Source organism: Rattus norvegicus, chromosome 19 (assembly GCF_036323735.1).
Source record: "Rattus norvegicus strain BN/NHsdMcwi chromosome 19, GRCr8, whole genome shotgun sequence".
Lineage (NCBI taxonomy): Eukaryota > Metazoa > Chordata > Mammalia > Rodentia > Muridae > Rattus > Rattus norvegicus.
The window spans coordinates 15,192,533-15,214,389 of record NC_086037.1 but is presented as its reverse complement, the minus strand read 5'-3'; the positions used below and the strand labels follow the sequence as shown (position 1 = coordinate 15,214,389).

The window sequence follows — 21,857 nt, the reverse complement described above, 5'->3', positions numbered from 1 at the left end:
TGTTGCACATCACAATTTCACCGAAAACCATGCATAGCCTGGTTTTAGACCCTATTAAAGCAGCCCACTAATTCAGTGTTCCCTGTAAGGTGCCATGGAACGGTAGTAACATAATTCTGCATGCACATCGACAGGTTTCTCAACGGTCTTCTGGGTCATTTGATAATAATTTATAGTGAGTTCATGGATAAAAACACACAAACACACACACACACACACGCACACTTTACTGACATGGTGCATATTCTTTACACACCAAAAATAAAGTGAGCGTTACTGAAAATGAAAATGCACCAATAATGGAATCGAAGGAGGGAGCTGTGGGGAAGCTGGGGCTTAGAGTTACTTAAAAGACCGGATGCAGATTCTCCTTCTACTGGAGGAGAAACTTGATAGACACTGGGGATCTTTATTTTCTTTCTCTAGAGCACCCAGGACTAGGGTGGCAGCTAGGGCTTTGAGTGTATTTGGCAAGTACTGTAGCACTGAATTAAATCCTAGGGCTGGAACCCTATTAATCATCTACAACAATTACAGGGCAGGCTGGATGACGACACTCAGCTGACAATGTGGACATCTCAAGACAGTCACTGGACAATGGCTGACACACTTGTCTGGAGACTGGAAATGTTTCTCGATTTTGGCGAGGAAAGAAGGACCCTCCAACTACACTGTCCTCTAAGGAAGTTTATTCAGGTGAGGGATGACAGGGACTGTTTTGTCTCACGTCACACATGTCAGTAGAAAATATCCTAGGTATTGGATGCCGCTGTTAGCATTAACAGAACAAAGCCCATAGTGTTGGGAAGATTAATAAATTATGAGTAGGATTAGAAAACCCCAAGCCTCTTCCAGGTTCTAGGAAAGCAAAAAAAAAATACCATGAAATACAGCATTAATGGGATAGTTTGGTTAAATCTAGTTACTAGTTTCTATTGTGATACCTATTGTCAGTGCCTGCGCGGACAGTGTGTGAATATCAGGTGTAGGTTTGTGGGGTTGAAAGAAAACACGTACAGGGGTCACCCCTTTTTATCGAGTGCCACCAAGGCTTTACTGAGATCTCCTTATATACCAGAGGCAAAAGCCATGGAAAATCAACAAGGCAGGTGAAAATCCCCAAACAGGAAAATAGGACAAGTCTGTGTGGTGAAAGTTCCAGCCCAATCAGGGGCATAAACAGCTTCTTAAAAACAAGAAGCAGGAAAGCTCAGTGGGGAGGAAGGGTGCCATGGAAAATCCCAGCCCCAAATCAGGGGCTAAGAGCAGCTGTCAAAGGTGTAAACAATTTCTTGCTATAGCAGGCTGAAAGGCTCAGCGAGGGGGGAGGGAAACACCAAGGTAGGGCCCAACAGGAGCCTTCACTGGTGGCTCTAATGTTTCACTTTCCTCTGCCAACTGGCCTCCACACTGTTTCTAGCACCATAATGATTTCAAGTCTTCCTCCTAAGGAATTTTGTGGCAACCGTTGAATGCTAAGCACAAGGCTTCATGAGTGTTCCCCTAACACACACCCATATTGCAACCTTCCATGCAGTCTATTTCTTGATGTGATTTCAAGCACCTGTACATAATAAGACAGGAGAACATTTTGACTGCATATTCAAACTGGTATTATTTCTCAGGAATTTTTAATGGCTAATATTGGTGAAGGAGGATAATTTGAGTTAGGATGAGACATTTTTGGGCAGGATTTGGAAGGAAACATTCATTTAGATGCATAGGAATTACTAAGGTTTTTATAATCAAGCCTTGAGGAAAATTTGGCTTTGGAAGCAGGAGATGCTCAGTGGCTCTGCCCCAGGAAAGTTTCCTGGAAAGGACACCTCAGCTTATGCTCAGTACAGGGAGAACATTAGCAGGGAGGCAAAGTCTGCTCCCCATGACATCAGCTGTCCCTTCTTGGACATTCTATTGTCTCCTAGAGAGTTCTGGCATCCTCTGCTATGTCACCAATGTTGTAGTGACAACCAGTGCCCTAGTTTCTCTCAGTCCGAGTCTGGCAGATACATCCTAAGACATGTTTTCCAGTCTTAGAAGTGTTTTGGGAGGGGGGATGTCGATTGTGGAGAGACTAGGGTGAAGGAGTCTGACCTTTCGTCTCAAAGAAATGATGGACAAAGAAAGTGGTTCTGGGGAATGTGGAGTAAGTTCTGGGCAGTGTCTTTTGAGCTTTCTATGGAGGCGGGGGGAGGGATGGTGGGGGTCCTGCAAGCTTAAGTTGACCTTTCTAGCAATTGGCCACAACAACTGAAGCATCTGCAAAGGAATTGAATTTCCATGAATATCACAATTCCTGAAAGTCATGGATTTCAGAACATTAATTTTCCCATCCCCAAAGAAAGGATATGGTAAGGCCAATGCTACTATTCTGTGAACTTCTGGCCTTTACTTTTAAAGTTGATTGGTGGCTTGTTTTTTGTTTGTTTATTTATTTATTTAGTTGGTAATATTATTTATTGCCAAAGTCAAACATCTGGGTTACATCCTGGGACCCACATGACAGAAGGAGAGAAATGGCTCCTGAAAGTTGTTTGGTCATGTGCTGCACACACACACACACACACACACACACACACACACACACACACACACACACTCACACACACACAGACACTCACACTCATACACACACAAACTTTTACGCAATAGTAATTTTTCTTAGAGTCTGTTATAATTGGTTCTAATACAAAGACAGCCTGAATATAGTTACTATATAATTAAATAGTACTCATGCTCTCAGGCAAAGAGTTTAAAGTTTATAGGTACCTAATAAACTCGCATTGGGACATATAAAGAACATTTAAATGTTCAGCAGAAATACAAAGAACAACTAATTTAATTTGTTAAAGTGAAAGCTTATACAATTCTGAAGGTTTTTATGCTGGTTTTATTATACATGTAATTATGAAAAGAAAACATACATACTTGATCAATGAAATGAGGAAGATTGATTTAATGAACAGAAAAATGGATGGTACTTGAAAATTTCCATGATTACATATTAACTATTTAATTCCCCCCACAATAGCAAGAAACGAAGATTATTATTTATGTGACATTACAGATACATAAACCGAGAAAATATTGTTTGGCCTGATTTTCTGAGCTTCCTTAAAGATATAGTTAATTGACAGAGCTGTGCTTTAAAATTAGGGTCCATATTCTTCTGTTTTAAATGTGTGACACTTTTCTCTTTTTTCTCCATCTTTATTAAATGGGTATTTCTTATTTACATTTCAATTGTTATTACCTTTCTGGGTTTCCAGGCAAACATCCCCCTAACCCCCCCTCCCCTTCTCTATGGGTGTTCCCCTCCTCATCCTCCTCCCATTACCGCCCTCCCCCCAACAATCCCTTTCACTGGGGGTTCACTCTTGGCAGGACCAAGGGCTTCCCTTTTATTTCTAGTGGGTGCTTCTCTCCCTGCTCCGTGGGAAGTGGATGGGGGGAAGGCCCGGGCCTGGGGTGAGTTGGAACTGGGGTAGAAAGGCATAGGCTCTCCTAGGTGAGAATGTCAAACCACCACTGCTGCTAATTTGTAAAACCAAGACTGGTTAACCCCAAATAACTGACCCTGCTCCCAGTTAACTGTGATTATAAAGAAGCCAACAGCCAACAGCTGCACAGCAGAGAGATGGGGGAGGTGAGTTTCTGAGGGCTTTGCTAGAGAGGATCATGAGGAGGGAAGAAGGAGGAAGAAGCTGCCAGAGAATAAAGGAAGAACGTGTGATGGAGAGGAGAGAGGAAGAGGACAGCAGCCATGGTTAAGGGAGAGGAGAGCCTGGTCCTGAGGGCTGTCCAAGGGGAACAAAGAGCAGCCAAGATGCTACACAGCCTGTAAGAGTTAGCGTTATTGTTTGGAAAGTAGATCTGGTACCATGGAGGGCAGGCAGCTGCACAGCTACTGTGCTGACTAATGCACACTAAAAATAAATTTAACAAAATATGAGTAACCAGTAAGACAGCTCTGTAGAGGATCCTAAAAGGAATACTTTAGTTTGAAGGGAAGGACAAAATACCAGAGAACACAGGGGATAAATTAATAAAACTTGGAAAGTTAATCAAAGAAGACTGTGAAAACCACAAAAATTAACAAAATGACAAAATTTAATACATAGGTTTAAATAATAATTACATATCACTAAACTCAATATCTAGGTTGGTGGGGCATGAATTCTGCCATGATCTGAACTCAGAAAGGTGGGGTTGGGAGAAACATGTCTGGTTAAATAGTCCACCCACATTGTGACAATGTGATTTAATCTAAGGACAAAGAAGTGGAGCATCTCTCATGGCTTTCTTCTAACCCCTTGAAAGGATCACTGGGGTGTGGCCTCAGTACTTCATACTTCTTGCTGGGTCAGCGAAACTTAGGGAAGCTTGAGATTGTCATAGCACAGTATTAGGCTAGATATACTGAGTAGATGATACTAAGTTGTTCAGATGGTGATACCCATTTGCATGTGTTCTTAATGTGGACCTAAGGAAAGAGAGATCAAGGTCCTTAGAATAGAAGGAACATTCCCAGTCCTTTTCTACCATTCCAGACTGAAAGGCTGGTAGGGAGAAAGTGGTAAATAATAAAGAATTAATAGATGATGCTTTGAATGAAGGGTTGGTTTTTGTGCTGGTTTAAGAGAGGGTCTCAAGTATCCCATGTTGCCCTCTCCCTGGCTGGCCAGGTTCACTTTGAGCTCAGATAAACCTGCTTCCACTTTCCAATAGATAGTCTTACAAGAGGGGCCTCCGAGGACTGTGAGGACAGCATTAGCCATTGACAGTTGAGGTGTGCAACCCACAACTATAGTTTTAGCCACTTTGTTCCATGTCTACCAGCTATTTCAGATTGTTGCTGTTCTATGCCTGACAATCAAGGACACAGAAAAATAACCTGATAGAGAGCAAGGACATGGTGATCACATCCTTGCCTCTGCTGTATGTTCTGGATGAGGTTTGTTAAAATTCCAATATTGCAAAAAGCTTTATATAGGGCCCATCACATTAAGGGTCACTATGCACTGTTTCACCTAAAATGGCCTAATCAGAACTGACCGCCAGACAACACTTCCTGCGAAGTTCCTATGAGAAGCTTAAGTTTTTTGTGTTTTTTCTTCTTCCTTCCTTCCTTTCCTTCTTTCTTTCTTTCTTTCTTTCTTTCTTTCTTTCTTCCTTCCTTCCTTCCTTCCTTCCTTCCTTTCTGTCTTTCTTTCTTTCTTTCTTTCTTTCTTCCTTCCTTCCTTCCTTCCTTCCTTCCGTCCTTCCTTCCTTCCTTCCTTCCTTTATAGGTTTAGAGGAATGTATTTTGGGCCACGGATCTGCCCCTAGTATCTTAGCTATGGATGTGATCAATCAGTGTTAGTGTATGCATTCAATAAAATGTCCATTTTTGACTAAGGTAGATGCTTCTGTGTTTTGTGCGGTGACCCATTGTCAATGTCTAGTGAGTTGGGGCCCTGGGTATGGTCGCATACCCCAGGACACAGGGGATGCAGAGCAAAGGCAGAAGAAACTGTACGCAGTTGCAAGCTTTATTAATCCTTATTAAGCTAAGAATATGCATTACTACAATTTTCATTGTGTCAAGATACCATAAGAAGATTATTCCCAGGATACCAGGAACAATGAGGGAAGATTAAACAAAGAAAGACGAATAAACGAAAGCTTCTTCTAAAAATATTCATATAACAAATAACCTCTCTTATTATAATCAAAATATACTCACCATTACCAAGAGAGCGTTAGAACCACTTCCACAGAAACGGGACACAGCAGAACATAATTTAAGGCCAAGTGAGAAAAACATTTTCTTCTCCAGGGCGGCATTCCAGCACCTACTTGAATCTGTCACCAGGCCTTTCTTGACCCTGCCTGGGAGCTGCATCTCTATGTCTTAACAATTCCTTCTTTTTTCTTTTGTTTTAAAGTAACACTTTACATAACATAGCTAAAGGTCCTTGTAGGGGTTTAGTCATGTAACAATAAAGCAACATAATACATAATGTACATAAGATTATGGCAAAAGTAGCTCCTCCAATGCTATGGAAAATCCTTTGAAGTCAAGCCTTGGGATCTAATCCTGTCAATTGATCAGCCAATAATTTCGCTATTTCCCTAGGGGTAGTATCTTCTAGCTGTTTACCAAAAGACATTCGAACATCATATTTCAAGGCATTAATTACTTTTGAACCACTTTCATTACCCTCTAAATAGGCTTGAATTAACTTCCAATCATGTTCTCTGTCATTATCCATATATTTACTAACAGAAAAGTAGTAGGATTTCATCATGATAAGCAATATAAGCCCGATAACTGGCATTGGCCGCAGCAGAAGAAACCATGAGTAAAACACACATTGCTAAGAATAAGTGCTCAGCCGTAAAGGACTTTCCTGAAGGAGACAAAATTATTCCTTTCAGTGCTTAATCGCTTCACCTGACCCCACATAGGTAATAGGGTTGTCACTGCACAGATCCTTATCCATTCTTGTTTGTGGACACTAAGAGAAGCCAGGGCCTCAGTAATGGAGGACACCTCCTCATCTCCTGAGAACATCCATCAGGAGAAAATGTAGCTGGTTTAACTGGATTCCTTTGAGGGTAGGGAGCAGTTCTTATTATTCTGTGCTTGGATCCATCTCCCGGGTAACCAGAATAGTCTCCCATCCTGTAATGAGACAAAACCCTCTCCCCTATATACAATGATGTCCCTTCCTGCCATTCAGCATCCCGGGCAATTTTTATCAATACTGTCTGTTCCATGCCTTCTGGGGGGAAGTTCAACAAAGTGTCTATCGGCTCTTGATATAACTTCACCTTGTGGTAAATTAAGAAAATTAATAACGTATAATGCTTGTGCCATATAGCTCTGGGACTGGTCTGCAAACTCCATTCAGGTTGCATAAGGCCATCTCTTTTCCCCCTTTTTAATTTTATAATTTGTCTTTTCAGGGTATGGTGAATTCTTTCAACAAAAGCTTGTCCTTGTTTATTGTGTTCTGTACCAGTAATAAGTACAATATGATATCGTTGACAAAATTGTTTATATTGATAAGAAATATATGTTGGTCCATTATCAATTTTAATTTTAGAAGGCAGTCCCATAACAGCAAAAGTTTCCAATAGATGCTGTATAACATGAGCAGTGCGTACTCCTGGCAATGGTGTAGCCCACACAAATTTTGAAAAATTATCTATGCTTACATCTATATGTGAAAGGCGACCAAACTCAGAAATATGGGTTATATCGATCTGACACGATGTATTAAGTTGCATCCTTCTGGGATTAATTTGAGATGGAACACATTTTATACGTGAAGACTGACACATAGGACAATTAGCAATAATTTGTTTGGCTTGAGAATAGGGAAGCTTATATTTAATATGTAAATATCCTGTATTGGCATGATTATGACTGTGTTCTTCTGGGGTAAAAATTGCCACTAATTTATCTACCATATGATTGCCATGTGTTAAAGATTCTGGAAATTTTGAATGTGATCTAGTATGTGTAATGAATATTCTAGAGTTTCATAATAACAATAGTCCTTTAATATGTGAGAATAACATTTAATATAGGCTTAGATGTAGAAACAACAGCAGTCGCAATATTCTGTACTACTCCTACAACTCCTATAGCTGACTCAGCTATAATATTTTTCATCATGAGTAAAATCCTGGAATACATTAATTACCGCTAATAATTCATTTTGTTGTACTGACCCAAAAGAAGATTCTTGTCCCCAAAATTAATCTTTGGTCCAATAAGCCATCTTGGTGTTAGAGCCATCTGTAAACACAGTAAAGGCTGATGGTAATGGATCAACAGAAATTAGTGTATTTATCAAAATATTTTTCTTTTTTAAAGCAATCCCACAATTTACTATGGGGAGGATGAAATTCAATATTTCCAGTGTAAGAAATCATGGCTAATTGAAAAACCTCAGACATCTGCATTACATATTCCACTTTATCTTTGCTTAATGGGAAAACAATAGCAGCACAATCATATCCCCACAGAGTAACAGGTCCTTGTATGCCTTGCTGAATAATTAAAGAAATTTGTTCCTCATAATTTGTTAATGTTTGGTTAAAGTTTTATTTAATATAAACCCATTCTAAAGGCAACTCATCCTGAGCGAAAGTGCCTGTAGGATATTCAAGAGTATTTAAACATATAATTTAATAACTCTATCTGGATCAATACATGCCAAATATGCATCTTTCCATTTTCAGAAAAGGTACCCTTGCATGCCTTCATATAAGCATTAATATCCCCAGCCTCCTTTATAGGTAATAATGCTCTCCTGTACTCTTCATTAGCATTTTCAAAAGCAAGCATTTGCAGCAGTTGTCCTCCAGCTTCCTCTCCTACCACTGTTCTTTCCAATGTTAATTTTAATATACATAAAAACTTAATATATGGTTCATAGAAAGCTACTACCTTTTTCAACCAACCCGCATCATCCTTTATAATAAGTCGGTTGGGCCACACCTTTAATCGATGCTGGCCTAATTATAGGAAAAGAAAAAGAAGGTGAATTCGTCATTATCATCCTGTGAATCTAATGGTCAACATGCCATCCTTGGAAACGACTTAGAAAAACCTGCTTCAGGCAGTGGTGCAGAGGGCAAAACTTTTACTTTCGTTTTGTCTTAATGAAGCTCTAGCTTCTTGTTCTGTATTCGTTATTACCCTGTCTGCATTCATGGCCTTGAACACAGTAAAAATTACAGCCCAAAGAGACCAGAAATTGGAATCTTTTTGCCCTGCCTAACAGCCTTTTTCACCTTAACTTTCACTTTGACCCAGATATCAGAATCCCTGGAACCCTCGTCCGGGAACCATGGAGTTTACTCTTGCTGTCTCTAAACACTTTTCTAAACCAGACTGATAGACATGAATTCCCTGCACTCTTAAAGATGCTTAAGCATAGCGAGATGAAGAGAAGATTTATCTTGTCCCATTTCCTTGTAATAAAATGTACTTACCTTATCTGACTGTCCAGACTTACCTTCAGGGACCCTGTTCCAGTGCCATAGGTCGATGTCTAGGGTGTTGGGAGCCCTGTGTCCGGTCGCATTCCTTTCTGTGTTTCCCGATGCTCAGTGGCCATGCCACTCCAGCATGCTTTGAAATGAACCAGTCCCCAACCACCACCACCACCACCACCACCACCACCACCACCAACACCACCACTACCACCACCACGACCACCACCACCAGCACCACCACCAATTTGGTTTTGTAAATAAAGTTTTATTGACATCGCTATACTCAGCATTTATATCCTGTTCAGTGCTGCTTCTGGCTGCAGCTGCAGGGCTTAGGAGCCACAGAGCCCTTTAGGCTCCCAGAGCTGAGAGCATTGACCTTTTGCCTTGTTTGTGAAAGAGGTGACTGACCCCTGTGCTCGAGGTGGCCTTTCCGTGCCCCTTAACCCATAGCATAGGTCTCTGTGCCATCCTCTCCCTTTGCTGTGGTGTGCACTTGCTGGTACATTTCCGTTAGCTCTTGACATTTCCAGAGCATTGGGTCTTGCAAATTGAATTTGCATGGCACCAGGAATAGACCTGATAGCAGGGTGTGGGACACTACCTATGGGGACCCTGCCCAGGATCCCCTTACTTTTCCAGTCAACTCCCTGAATAGTGAGCCTTTGTGGGACAAGGTACTTCACGACATGACTTGACCTCTCTGCAGTGCACCCAATCCCTGCTTGGCTCAGATGTCCCCCAGAGAGGTTGTGTGAGTGTCCCCAGTAGAGGCAGCACTCTGTGTGGTGGCATTGACATGGCATCCAGGAAAGTCAAAACCAGAGAGACATGTCGGGCAGTTGGAAGCAGATGTCTGCGTCCATGGGGAGAAGGATGGACTAGACACTCCTGCAGGGGGTGAGCTGAGAAGCACTTCCTTGGCTTTTTCACAACCATACATCCTGCATGCCATGCTGTGTACCCATGCTGAGCTGAAGCCCCAGGCTTTGATTCTCCCACAGCTGCTGTGTCCTGGGTCCAGAGTAGGATTAAGCAGACTTCAGCAGGAGAAAGGTGAAAACCCTGGTTGCAGGGTGGGGATGGCGCAGTCATAACACTCCTGCACATGAGGCCCCTGACTTAGAGCCGTATAGCAGCTGTGACAAACCAGCTCTGGTGACACTCATCTGCAATGCCAGGCCATGGGGGTAGAGGCAGTAGGATCAGTTGTTTAATTATCCTTGGCTACACGGCAAGTTCGAGGCCAGCCTGGGCAACTTTGTCTATGAAAATAAGACAAAATGAGGTCTTGACTCTGAGCATCACAGTCTGTACCTGGCACAGTTGCCCCACCCAGGTAAGAAACCCCTCTGTCCAGAGGCCATAACTGCAGGAGACCCCTGGCCAAGTGTCTATACAGCGCCCTGTTTGACTGGACTGTGCTGAGGACCAACCACGCTCTCCTCAAGAGGAAGGACATGGGAGAGGCAGTTTCTGTGAGATTCCGGGCCCTGAGATGGCTAATAATAAACCCTATCCTTGGGAAAAGCCATGGAGACTGGGAACCCATGGGATCTCTGCAAACACCAGGGCTGGCAGAGGACTCTGATCCTCTACAGCAGCTGCTCTCAATCTGTGGGTTCTACATCAGCACTCCCGCACACCAGACATTTACATTACAGTTCTTCACAGTAACAAAGTTACACTCATGAAGTAGCTCTCCAATAAGTTTATGGTTGGGATCACATGAGGAACTGAAATAAAGAGTCACAGTGTTAGGAAGGGTAAGAACCGCCATTATATAGGAACCCAGGCATCTGCACTCGGTGTCTGGAAGTGTGATAGGCTAGACTTCACCCTCAACGATGCCAGCATGTGGGCACCAAGCCCAGGTTCCACCCCAATGCTTCCTGGATATGTGCAGGCCTGGTTCCATCAAGAAGTCATAAAGGGACCCTTGGCAAAAAAACACTGGGTACCAAACTGGTCAGGAAAACACACACCCTCTGCTGCAACTCCTCTCAGGAGGGCTAGTCCTTCCAGGAGACCCCGGCTATAACCACACCTTGTCTCCCAGTGCTTGCCCATTGGTGTCTTGGCCATATTCAGATTTGAGGACTTTGAACAGAATAGCTTCCAGCAGATTTGCATCAATGAATCCAACACGTAGTTGCAGTTCTACTTCATCCAGAGCACCTTCAAGCTGGAGCAGGTGAGAGTGGACACCTATTCCCCAGTCCAGCCCAGCCATCACCCTGAATGTCAGCTGTGTCCCTCAGTATCAGCAGGATGGGGCCTGGGCACCGTAGGTTCCCCAGGACCTAAAGCTATGTCCTTGAACTCAGTGCCATGCTCAGCCCTTCCAGCCTCTTTCAACCCTTCTGGATGCTCAACTGCTCCTGCAGCAAGGCAGCAGTGTGCACATTCTGTCACGTCATTTGTGTGTGTCTACAGGAGGTCAGAGCCTGTCCCCACTGTTCATTTCTTTTGCTGTATTTGCCTTTCAGAGGAGGCAGCACCCACAGGTATGGGAGGCAGCCACATGCATATTCTGCTGCCATGACTGATTGCTCTGAGCCTCAGTCCCACTTACACACCTACCCTCCAACCTCCCCACTCCATGTCACCCCTGGGGCTCTGTAAACCTTCCTGCTTTCTGTCTTTATATAACTGGTGACACTCCAGCCCTCAGTGGTGTCATACAGTGTTAGTTTGTCTTTGCACTGCCTGGAGGTCTGACTTAGGAGAATGGCTACCATTCTCATGCCTGTTCAAGGGTCAGAATCTGAATCCTATGTAAGGCTGAGTAATATTCCAGCACATGGCTGGACCATGTTGAATTTACACAGTCACCTATGGATCTTATATTTTGGCTTGTAAACACACACATATAAGACTCAAGTGACACCCAAGTGGAGAATTGCTGGAGTCCTCCATGGCTTTCTGAACCGTCTGAGAGACCATCCTGTCCACAGTGTATAGGGCACCATCTACTCATAGCTCACACAGCATGAGAAGATTAGGGAAGGTTAACCTGGCTTCTCTGTCTCCTACTTTCTGCCACACTAGCCCTAGCATCTTTCTGTATTGCAGTGAATGTTTAGAACCCAGGAGGATTCCAGCTTCCTTGCTCAAATATAGCAAGTTCCTCCTTGCCTGCTTTGAGACTGAGTCTCATGCAGCCCAGGCTGTCTCTGATCTCACCATTAGTTAAGATGGCCATGAACTCCTGGTTCTCATGCCTCAGACGTCTCTGAGTGCTGGGTGACAGGTATGCACCACTCTTAAGTCCTGCCACTGGGACAAGAGTGAGCAGAGCCAGCTCTGAAGCACACACTTTGCTGGTGTCAGTGATGACTGACTTATGTTTCCTGTCTTCCTTGCCCATGGCCCTTCTCCTTGGTGCATGCCATCCTTCCTCCCTGTGACTCATGGGGGAAACCAAGCCTGAGGATGTCAGGAAGAAGTTTACTTACTTCACTGGGTTGGAGGCTGTTAGGTTTCTGCTTCAGTAGGTGAGATTCAAGCTAGAAGGTTTGTGGCATGAGAAACTAGAACAGAACTGGCATGGCAGGAACAATTGTCACCTGGCTCTGAGAAGACCAGGTGGGCAGAAACTCATCGTTGGGCAGGTAGTGAGCTCATGTCCAGGCTGGGCATTGCTCAGCGCATGTGAACAGGTGTGCTTACCTGGACATGTGTTTCCCCCACATGGTCACCACTTATCCAGGCACGGTGAATACTCCAAGGAGCTTTTTATGTTTTAACATTGTGTGTGTTTGTGTGTCCATACATACATATACACACATACATTCGTACATAAACACGAATACACGTACCTGAAAACACATGCATATACATGACTATACACATTCATGCTCACACACACATATATACACACCTACATGGATACACACATGCACACACACACACATACACACATACACACACATACAATACATATACACACATACAAATACACCTATACACACATATAGACAGACATATACACACATATACATATACACGTATACACATACATGCATACACACATTCATATCCACACGTACATACAGACATATACATATATACTCACATACATGTAAGCACATGAGTGGAAGCCAGAGGACAGCTTGGCCCTTGGTTCTCTCCTTTTTACCACGTGGGTCCTGAGGATTGAGTCAAGCTCATCAGACTTGACAGCAAGCCCCTTTAACTGTAGAGCCCTCTTGTTGGCTGCCAGTCACCTCTTTCCACAAATTCTATCCCTGGTGGAATGTTTACAGTTGTTATTCTCATGATTCCTTCAGCAATAACGCAGACATCATTTACACTGCATTAGGAGTTATAATTCATGTAGATGTCAGGAGAGCTGGAGGCGTGGATCAAGAAGAGAGCCCACTTTCAATGTCATTATGTGGTATTGCCTTAGGCCCTTTTATACACTCCCCTGGCTTTTCTGAGTATATGTTTGATCTCTCTATGACTGTGCAAAGAAGTAAGAGCTAGGGCTGGGCCACAAAATAGGAAAATACTTGTTCATCCAAAAACAAAAACAAAAAACAAACAAACAAACAAAAATAGCTCTAGGGTTAAATATTGGTGCTAGTACTGAAGTACACAGTCAGAAGGTATTTTTCTAAGTAAATAACACAATGTTGGGGATGACAATATGATCAAATATCCTACAACGTAAGTTTGCAATGTTACCTACATTTTATAAATCAAGTCTGACCACTGTTTTGGTTGTTTCCAATCCTGTCTGAGTGCATCATCACGGGAATCCCAAGGAAAATCAGAACTGGGTTCTTGAAGCTGTTGCACAGGGCCAGTATAGACCTAAATACCACAGAGGAAACCTTGATTCTTATCACAAGGTACCATTCACCATCCCTCTTGTCACATAACTTATAGCAAGATGTCACCTCTCCTGACCTTAGCTTCTTCTCCTAAATGCTGCTGAAGGGAAGATTTGGTGTCAAGGGGTCTGGATTCAAACCACAGGACACTGAATTCATGTAAATAGGTGTAGTTTATTAATGCACACACCAATACAGTTCAACCAGAGCAACAGCTCACAACTATGTACTGGACATTGCTAGGTGCCGCTCATTGCAAAATCCACATGGGCTCATGCACAAGTGCTGGAAATGCTTCGGTCTATGGGCCCTGACTCAGGCCATTTTACACATAATTGTTCCTATTTCCCTTGAATCTATTGGGTCCTATGTGAAGAATACACTTGGGGAACTTGTTAAGATTAACAAACCTCATAACATACAGAACATAACAGGGTATATGACCAGCACCACACAGTTCAACGTCAGAGTTTTTTGTTCTTTGTTAGTGTTTTTCTTGGCATCCATGATGTGGAGGCATATTACAGAACAATAGGAAAGAGCTGGCTGCTGTGTAACAAATTCGCTGCTATTAAAGTAGGTATGGGGGCAAGACCTCAGCAGTAGCCCTTAAGATGGGAAGGAGATGATGTGTTTGATAACTGAAAGGAGCTGCCTCAGCTGTGTTTCTCTGCCTGCTCAGTGCCCATTCAACATCACTCTGTCCCTGAAGAGGAACTCAAGGTCTGCCCACTGCTGCCTGTGAGCCAGGAAGAGGCACAGAAAGACAAGGCCACAGCACTGGTTTCCAATACCTCAGTAATGCTGGATTTCCAATAATGTACTTGTATACACAAATACAGTGTGGTAAGTTGCAATAGATACTAATCATTTCTCACATAGGGCAGCAGTTGATTGACTACAACTAATTCTATTAAAAAAAAAGAAACCTGGCTCTTGTAGAAATATACAAAGAAATATCTAGGATGGTGGGGGATGAATTCTGCCATGGACTGAACTCGTGGAAGTGGGGATGGGAGAAAGATGCATGGTTAAATAGCCCACCAGGTTCACATTGTGTCAACTTGATTTAATCTAAGGACAAAGAAGTGGAGTATCTCTGATCGCTTTCTTCTAGTCCCTTTAAAGCATCACTGGGGTTTGAACTCAGAACTTCACACTTCTTGATGGGGCAACTACACTCAAGGAAGCTTAAGATTTTCATAGGCACAGTATTATGCTATATATACAGAATAGATAATACTAAGATGTTCAGATTGTGATGTCCATTTGTATGCACTCTTAATGTGGACCTAAAAAAAGAGAGATCAAGGTCCTTAAAATAGAAAGATCAGTTCCAGTTGTTTTCTACCATTCCAAACAGAACAACTGGTAGGGAGAGAATGGTAAATAATCGAGAATTCGTAGATGATGCTTTGAATGAAGTGTGGATTTCTGTGCTGGTTTAAAACAGGGTCTCCAGTATCACATGTTGCCCTCTACCTGGCTCGCCGGGATCACTTTGAGCTCAGATAAACCTCCATTCACTTTGCAATAAATAGGCTTATAAGAGTGGCCTCCAAGGACTGTGCAGACAGCATTAGCCTTTCACAGTTGAGGTGTGTAACCCACAACTATAGTTTTAGCCATGTTTTTCCATGTCTATCAGCTATTTCAGATTGTTGCTGTTCTATGCCTGACAATCAAGGATGCAGAAAAATAACCTGATACAAAGTAAGGACATGGTGATCACATGGTGATCACATGGTGCCTCTTCCGTACGTTCTGGATGAGGTTTGTTAAAATTCCAAAATTGCAAAAAGCTTTATATAGGGCCCATCACATTAATGGTCACTATGAACTGTTCTATCTAAAATGGCCTAATCAGAACTGACTCCCATATAACACTTCCTGCAATCCTCATATGAGAAGCTTGAGCTTTTAGTTTTGACTTTTTCTTTTCTCGTTCTTTCTTATTTTTTGCTATATAAGTTGAGACAAAGATAGTTAAGGCCAAGAATTTGCCCCCAAAATTTGAACTACGGATGTGATCAATCAGTGTTAGTGGGTGCATTCTATAAAGTATTCATTTTTTACTATGATAAATGTGTTTTACTATGATAAATGTGTTACTACTTTTGTGTTTGGTGGGGTGGCCATTTCCCAGTGTACAGGTGCAGGGACCTTGCTCTATCCATTTAATGATGTTTATAGCCTCATATTAGACGTTTCTGTGCACCCTCTATATCTCTTGTGTATTTTATTTTTTTAATAGAAGCTCATGGTACATCTTACTCAGGCCTGTGAACAGTGCTCCTTTAGCAACATTGGTGTAGAGAGCAGAACCCCACAAGCAGCATGAGGTTCCCTTCACTGGTGGCTCTAATATTACATTTTCCTCTGCCAACTGGTCTCCACACTTTTCCTAGCACCTTAAAGATTTGAACTCTTTCTCCTAAGGAATTTTCTGGCAATTGTTGATTGCTAAGCACATGACTTCATGAGTGTTCCCCTAATACACACCCATGTTGTAACCTACCATGCAGACTATTTCTTGATGTGATTTAAAGCACCTGTACATAATGAGACAGGAGAACTTTTGACTGCATATTCAAGCTGGTGTGAAATCTCAGGAAGGTTTAATGGCTAACATTGGTGAATGAGGACAATTTGAGTTAGGATGAGACATTTTGGGGCAAGATATGGAAGGAAACATTCATTCAGATGCATAGGAATTACTAAGGTTTTTTATAATCAAGCCTTGAGGAAAATTTGGCTTTGGAAGCAGGAGATGCTCAGTGGCTCTCCCCAGGAAAGTCTCCTGGAAAGGGCACCTCTGCTTATGCTCAGTACAGGGAGAACATTAGCAGGGAGGCAAAGTCTGCTCCCCATGACATCAGCTGTCCCTTCTTGGACATTCTATTGTCTCCTAGAGAGTTCTGGCATCCTCTGTGATGTCACCAGTGTTATAGTGACAACCAGTGCCCTAGTTTCTCTCAGTCTGAGTCTGGCGGTTACAAGCTAAGACATGTTTTCCCGTCTTCACAAGCTTTTTGGGAGGGGGAACGTCGATTCTGGAGAGACTAGAGTGAAGGAGTCTGGCCTTTCCTCTCAAAGTAATGATGGACAAAGACAGCACTTCTGGGGAATGTGGAGTAAGTTCTGGGCAGTATATTTTGAGCTTCCTGCCAGGGTGGCTGCAGGCTTACGCTGACCTTTCTAGCAATGGGCCACAGCAACTGGAGCATCTGAAAAGGAATTGAATTTCCACGAATATCACAATTCCTTAAAGTCAAGGATTTCAGAACTTTAGTTTCCCCATCCCCACTAGGAGGATATGGTAAGGCCAATGCTATTATACTGTGAACTTCTGGTCTTTACTTTTCAGTTCATTTGTTCTGTTACATTGATATAATAACACCATCAGTAGTCATGGAGGGTCCACCTTTTCTGAGTTTAGACAGGGCAGCAATGTATTTCACTATCATTGCTTCTTTAAATACAGTGGGTATCTGACAGTAGTAACAGGGAGAGATTGTCCTCCAGGCAATAACCTTATGTTCTTAGACCTTCTCTGATTTCTTCTAACTGGCAGGGTCATTGTTTGCTTTATATATTAGAGGTTGTATGTTAGAAAAATTTTTCTATAATACCAAAACTATTTGGAACGTGTAGACCAAGATTCAGCCTGTAACCTGTTCGCACTTCTAGGGCATTTGGTTTTTCACATAGGGACACTGATAAGTCTGTTGAACATATCCTCCCTGGAAATGCGTTTTAAATCCAAAGTTGTTGGCTTAGAGTATCAGGGTAGGACATCTGAGTGTCTCCAATCACTCAAGTTTTGTGGATGGTGAATTTATCATCTGAGTTCTGAAGCCACAGGGGTGAGGGTCCTGAAACCAAGCTGTACCCTGTTCAGCTGATAATAATCCTGGAGAAGCCATCTCCATGGTCCTTGTAAGCACGTGGTGTCCGGCATAGGGAACACCTGGCTGCTTATGTCTCTTGGTCTCTATAGAGTAGTGGGAGAACTGAGATCCCCTGAGGAGGTCCCTTAAGCATAGACCAATCGCCTAGCAGTGACACTGGGTTCCTGGCTTGTTCTCCTGTTTAGGTCTCACTGTGATCTATGTACACTCTATGCATTCTCCCCATGCAGGTTCACTTGTGTTCTTCTACCTACAGAATGTGGGAGAGAAACATCATCCCCTGGCACTGACCTAAGCAAGAATCAGGCCATGACGGAAAAGGAGAGGCTGATTAAAGAGCTGCAGCTCATTACCGAGGAGAGAAATGACCTGAGAGATCGCCTGAGGTTTCTGACAGAGAGATCCATGAAGAACAGGTATGAATCGCTCCAAATGCTCTTGTTTCATTCCTGGGTCTGCAAGGTCACCTTCATCTTATCCTATTAAGGTTTTGGGTTCTAGAAAGCTGTGCCTCCCTAACCACTCTGTGCTAAACCTCACCTCCCATATAGTGGAGATTCAGAACCTGACCCTTCCTGAGGAGTGAGATTGAAAATGGACTCATCGGCTTCCATTTATTGAAAAGCAGAACTCGTGGTCTGAATGAAGAATTCAGGGATAAAGTCAGGGAGAGTGAGTTCCCAGTGTGCATTTGCAAAGCCCTTGACAGCTGGTGGCTTTGCAAGATTGTAATTGCAGTGAGTTTATGGTGAGTCTCTGTACTTGCTAGGCAGGGGACTGAGTGCTGGAAGATCCAGGCAGCAGCCTGGGGTAATATAGGACCCACCCTGAGTTCATATATTCCTAAATGCCGATGTTCATTGTATTCTATCATTTGGGGCCAGGCCACACTTCAGGCAAAATCCATATTATGAAGACCTGGAGAGAATGGAGGAGGCGGTCATGTCAATTCTGCACAACATAGAGATGGAGAACACTGAGGTCCATGAGAAGAACCATAAGCTGAAGAAGGAGATTACCTTCTCTAGGTAAGTCCTGGTCAGAAAGGCTATCACCTGTGGAATGGCCATTTCTGATTTCTTTGTTCTGGTTTGGATAGTCTTCAGCTCTGGGTCTATCTCTTGTGCTGTTTACCCATCAGTGTTCCAGGGTCATTAGGACTCAGTTTTCAGTTCCATAAAAGACTGTTCCTCATCCCAGGATTGTCTAGGCATCTTCAGAAGGCTCTAGAGAGAACAGTACTGATTGAAGTCAGCAGAAGGTTATTAGGCTGACCTGGACCTATGGTGTCACACCAGGTTTTACAAAACTCAGTGGGTGGACCACATGGTTAGCATGACCTTCTCTTGGTTCTACTGACCTCCTATGACGGTGTTGGCCCACTACTAATTGATGTTGGCCCCATGCATTGGGCTTTCATGGATAGTTGTAGATCCATGTTCTTTCTCATAGGTGTGGACACTAATTAGTGTCAGGCCAAGCAAACAATTTATTCTTCCCCGAATTAACTCTTTATGGTTTGTGCAGCAGCCTTATATTTATCAAGATGCATTTTATTAAGTCTTCATGGGTATGTGGGACCTGGTAGAGTTAGTGGGACTTGGGAGTAGGAATGGGAGAAAGGGCCAGCATGATCTTACTATGCAGAATGTATTTCCAGAAACCTGCTCAGCCAGCTCCTGATGGAGAACACATGTAGGAAGAAGTTGGTCCCACTGAAGCAGGAGAGCAAGGAGGTACATCTTGATTGTGCACTGAACCAGAAATATTTGGTTGACTTCAACAAGAAAGATAAAGACCATCAACGGCCAGAACCAGCATTATCAGGTAGGGACGAGCAGATGTGTTAGCTTAACAATATCTGATAAAATTTGCCAATTTGATACATCTTGCTTCTCTTACCACCTTTCTAATTTACACTCACAACCAGCCAACCACCTCATGTAATGGAATTGTTCATTGCTCTGCCTATGCACAAGTATTCTGGGAAGTTAACCACTTTTCAGAAACTGAATTATTGTGCAAGCATATTTTGCTGCTCTTTTTGAAGCTGCAGTCTAGAAATGGTGACAGATGAATAACATACCTCATTATTGCATATCCAAGTGATACATTGGATCCTATGTAGAGTTTTGAACAATCTCTTGGTTCTTTGACAAATGACACTCTGTGTTAATGTGACCTCTTGTGTAGGAAGCACCTTTGGGATAAGAACCAAGTGCAAATGTCAAATTAGTACTTGTCATTGGCTTTAACCTTGGTGACATATGGACATCTCCTTTCTTCCTGCAACCCGATGAGGTTCCTTCCATTGCCCTGTTCTTGGTTTCCACTGGTATAAGTCTGGGTCCCATATTGGCAGCCCACATTACTGTGAGGCTCTCTGGGGATTTTGCCCTGCCCACAGAGTTAGCAACAATGATATCAGTTAAGAGGTCCATGTCGACTGTCCAATAGACCTGAGGTGGTAGAAGGCAGCCTTCCGACAGCTGCCTTGCATTTCCCCAGAAAATCAGTGTCTGAAAAACTGCCTTCCTCTCCCAGGTCTCAGAGAGTGCAAGAGAGCTGGAATTGGACACACACCAGTAAGAGAGCTTCCTGAAGAATAAGTTGCTTTCTCAGGAGTCCCTGATGACCAACATCCTGAATGGTAACAACATTTTTTGGATGAGTATAAATCCTCTGAGTTAATTTGTCATTTCTTAGAGACCCTAAATTTATATACCACTAAGCCAGCCTGACTGATTGAGGTCTTACTTTCTTCTCAGAAAACAGCACTTGAGAGACATGGGGGACCGCCTTTCATTATGTGTGCTAGAGGAGAAACAGCAATACGTCTGTGCTTCTAAATGTTCGTTAAGAATATGCTTTTAGAAATATTTTTGTTATGATTTTAATTGAAGTTTTCTTTTTGTTGTTTAATATTTATGTGTTCTTGATACTATTTTTACTTTCAAATATTTTTAAATATTTTTATTCATTTTAATCCTGTTTTGTTGTAAAAATGTATTTGTTATGAATAAAAATTGAATTCTATCTCTTGACTCTTAAGACCATCATTCTTACTCAAGGGTTCTGTCCCTTCCTGTGGACCTAGAACTGACAGCTAGAGATGGATCTCTGCATGTTCCATGGAGCCTGGGCTAATAAGTGAAATCAGAGTCACCAAGGGGTACCCAGTGTGATAGTGTCTTTTGTGTGGAGAATGTGGCTGTGTCTCTGACACACACTTTATGATGTAATCACTGACATGCTTTACCCAATTGTTAGGGTCCATGTGGTTCTTCTGAGAGAGCAGCAGATGCTGTAACCTGTGAGTCATCACCACAGCTTTTGCAGGTGACTTTTGTTATTCCACATGAGGTGCTGTATTAGGTGGACAGGATCACCTCCAATTAAATAGAGAGATCTCAGGAGATGTGTGTTCACAGGGAACTTACTGAGCCGTGCGTGCTCAATGTGTTAGATTGTCAGGCATCCCTACAGGGCTCTGGTGTTCCCCACTGCTCATTGTGGGTCAGGATCATCCTCCAGCATCACTTAGTTTCCATATTAGAGCAGATTTTTCACCTAATATCAATGATGACCATATGTATTATACACATCTGATAAAATACATAATAGAAACTAGCTTCCTGTAGGCCAGATTGGCATAATCAGTTTTTTGATTGTTAGCAAGAAAATTATTTTAATCTAAGCAGTTTAGGAAGGAACCTCCAGAGCATCCATAGTGAATGTAGCCTGCAGCTGTGAACACAGGTTTCTTTTGGAGAGCAGGCCTGTGCAAGCCCAACCTAGGTGGGACAGTTCAAGCTACCCTTTTTCCATGGCCAATCTGGGATCGTATTGAGAATGTATTTTTTCCAGGTGACTGATTTCCAATTTGTGGAATTGATCTAACTTGCTGAGAGTGGAGGTGACTCAGAGAGTTAAAGTACAGAAGGACCAATCCAGAATGTCCACAAAAGCTTGCTGTCACCCCAGGGCTTTTAAAAGCTCAGCAGCTAGAGAAGCAATGTAGTCTTTGGTTACTCTCATGCTTAGGTCCAGTCATTCATTATAAGCTGACCATGACACAAAAAGAGTCATCTGTGTCAAAACTAGTTGTAAC

At 42.7% G+C, this 21,857-nt stretch overlaps 2 protein-coding genes across 2 annotated transcripts in view; one reads left to right on the top strand and one right to left on the bottom strand.

Moving 5' to 3' along the window:
* LOC134483152 (uncharacterized) overlaps window positions 1-21,857 on the bottom strand; it is a 757,250-nt gene that overhangs the window by 604,510 nt on the left and 130,883 nt on the right. The window lies entirely within an intron of this gene.
* LOC134483153 (uncharacterized) lies at window positions 16,792-20,710 on the top strand. The gene is made up of 6 exons (XM_063278408.1): window positions 16,792-16,969; window positions 18,003-18,162; window positions 18,631-18,774; window positions 19,407-19,573; window positions 20,291-20,396; window positions 20,515-20,710. Exons 1-5 carry the CDS (start codon window positions 16,843-16,845, stop codon window positions 20,353-20,355), a joined length of 663 nt encoding a protein of 220 aa, XP_063134478.1. The 5' UTR covers window positions 16,792-16,842; the 3' UTR covers window positions 20,356-20,396; window positions 20,515-20,710.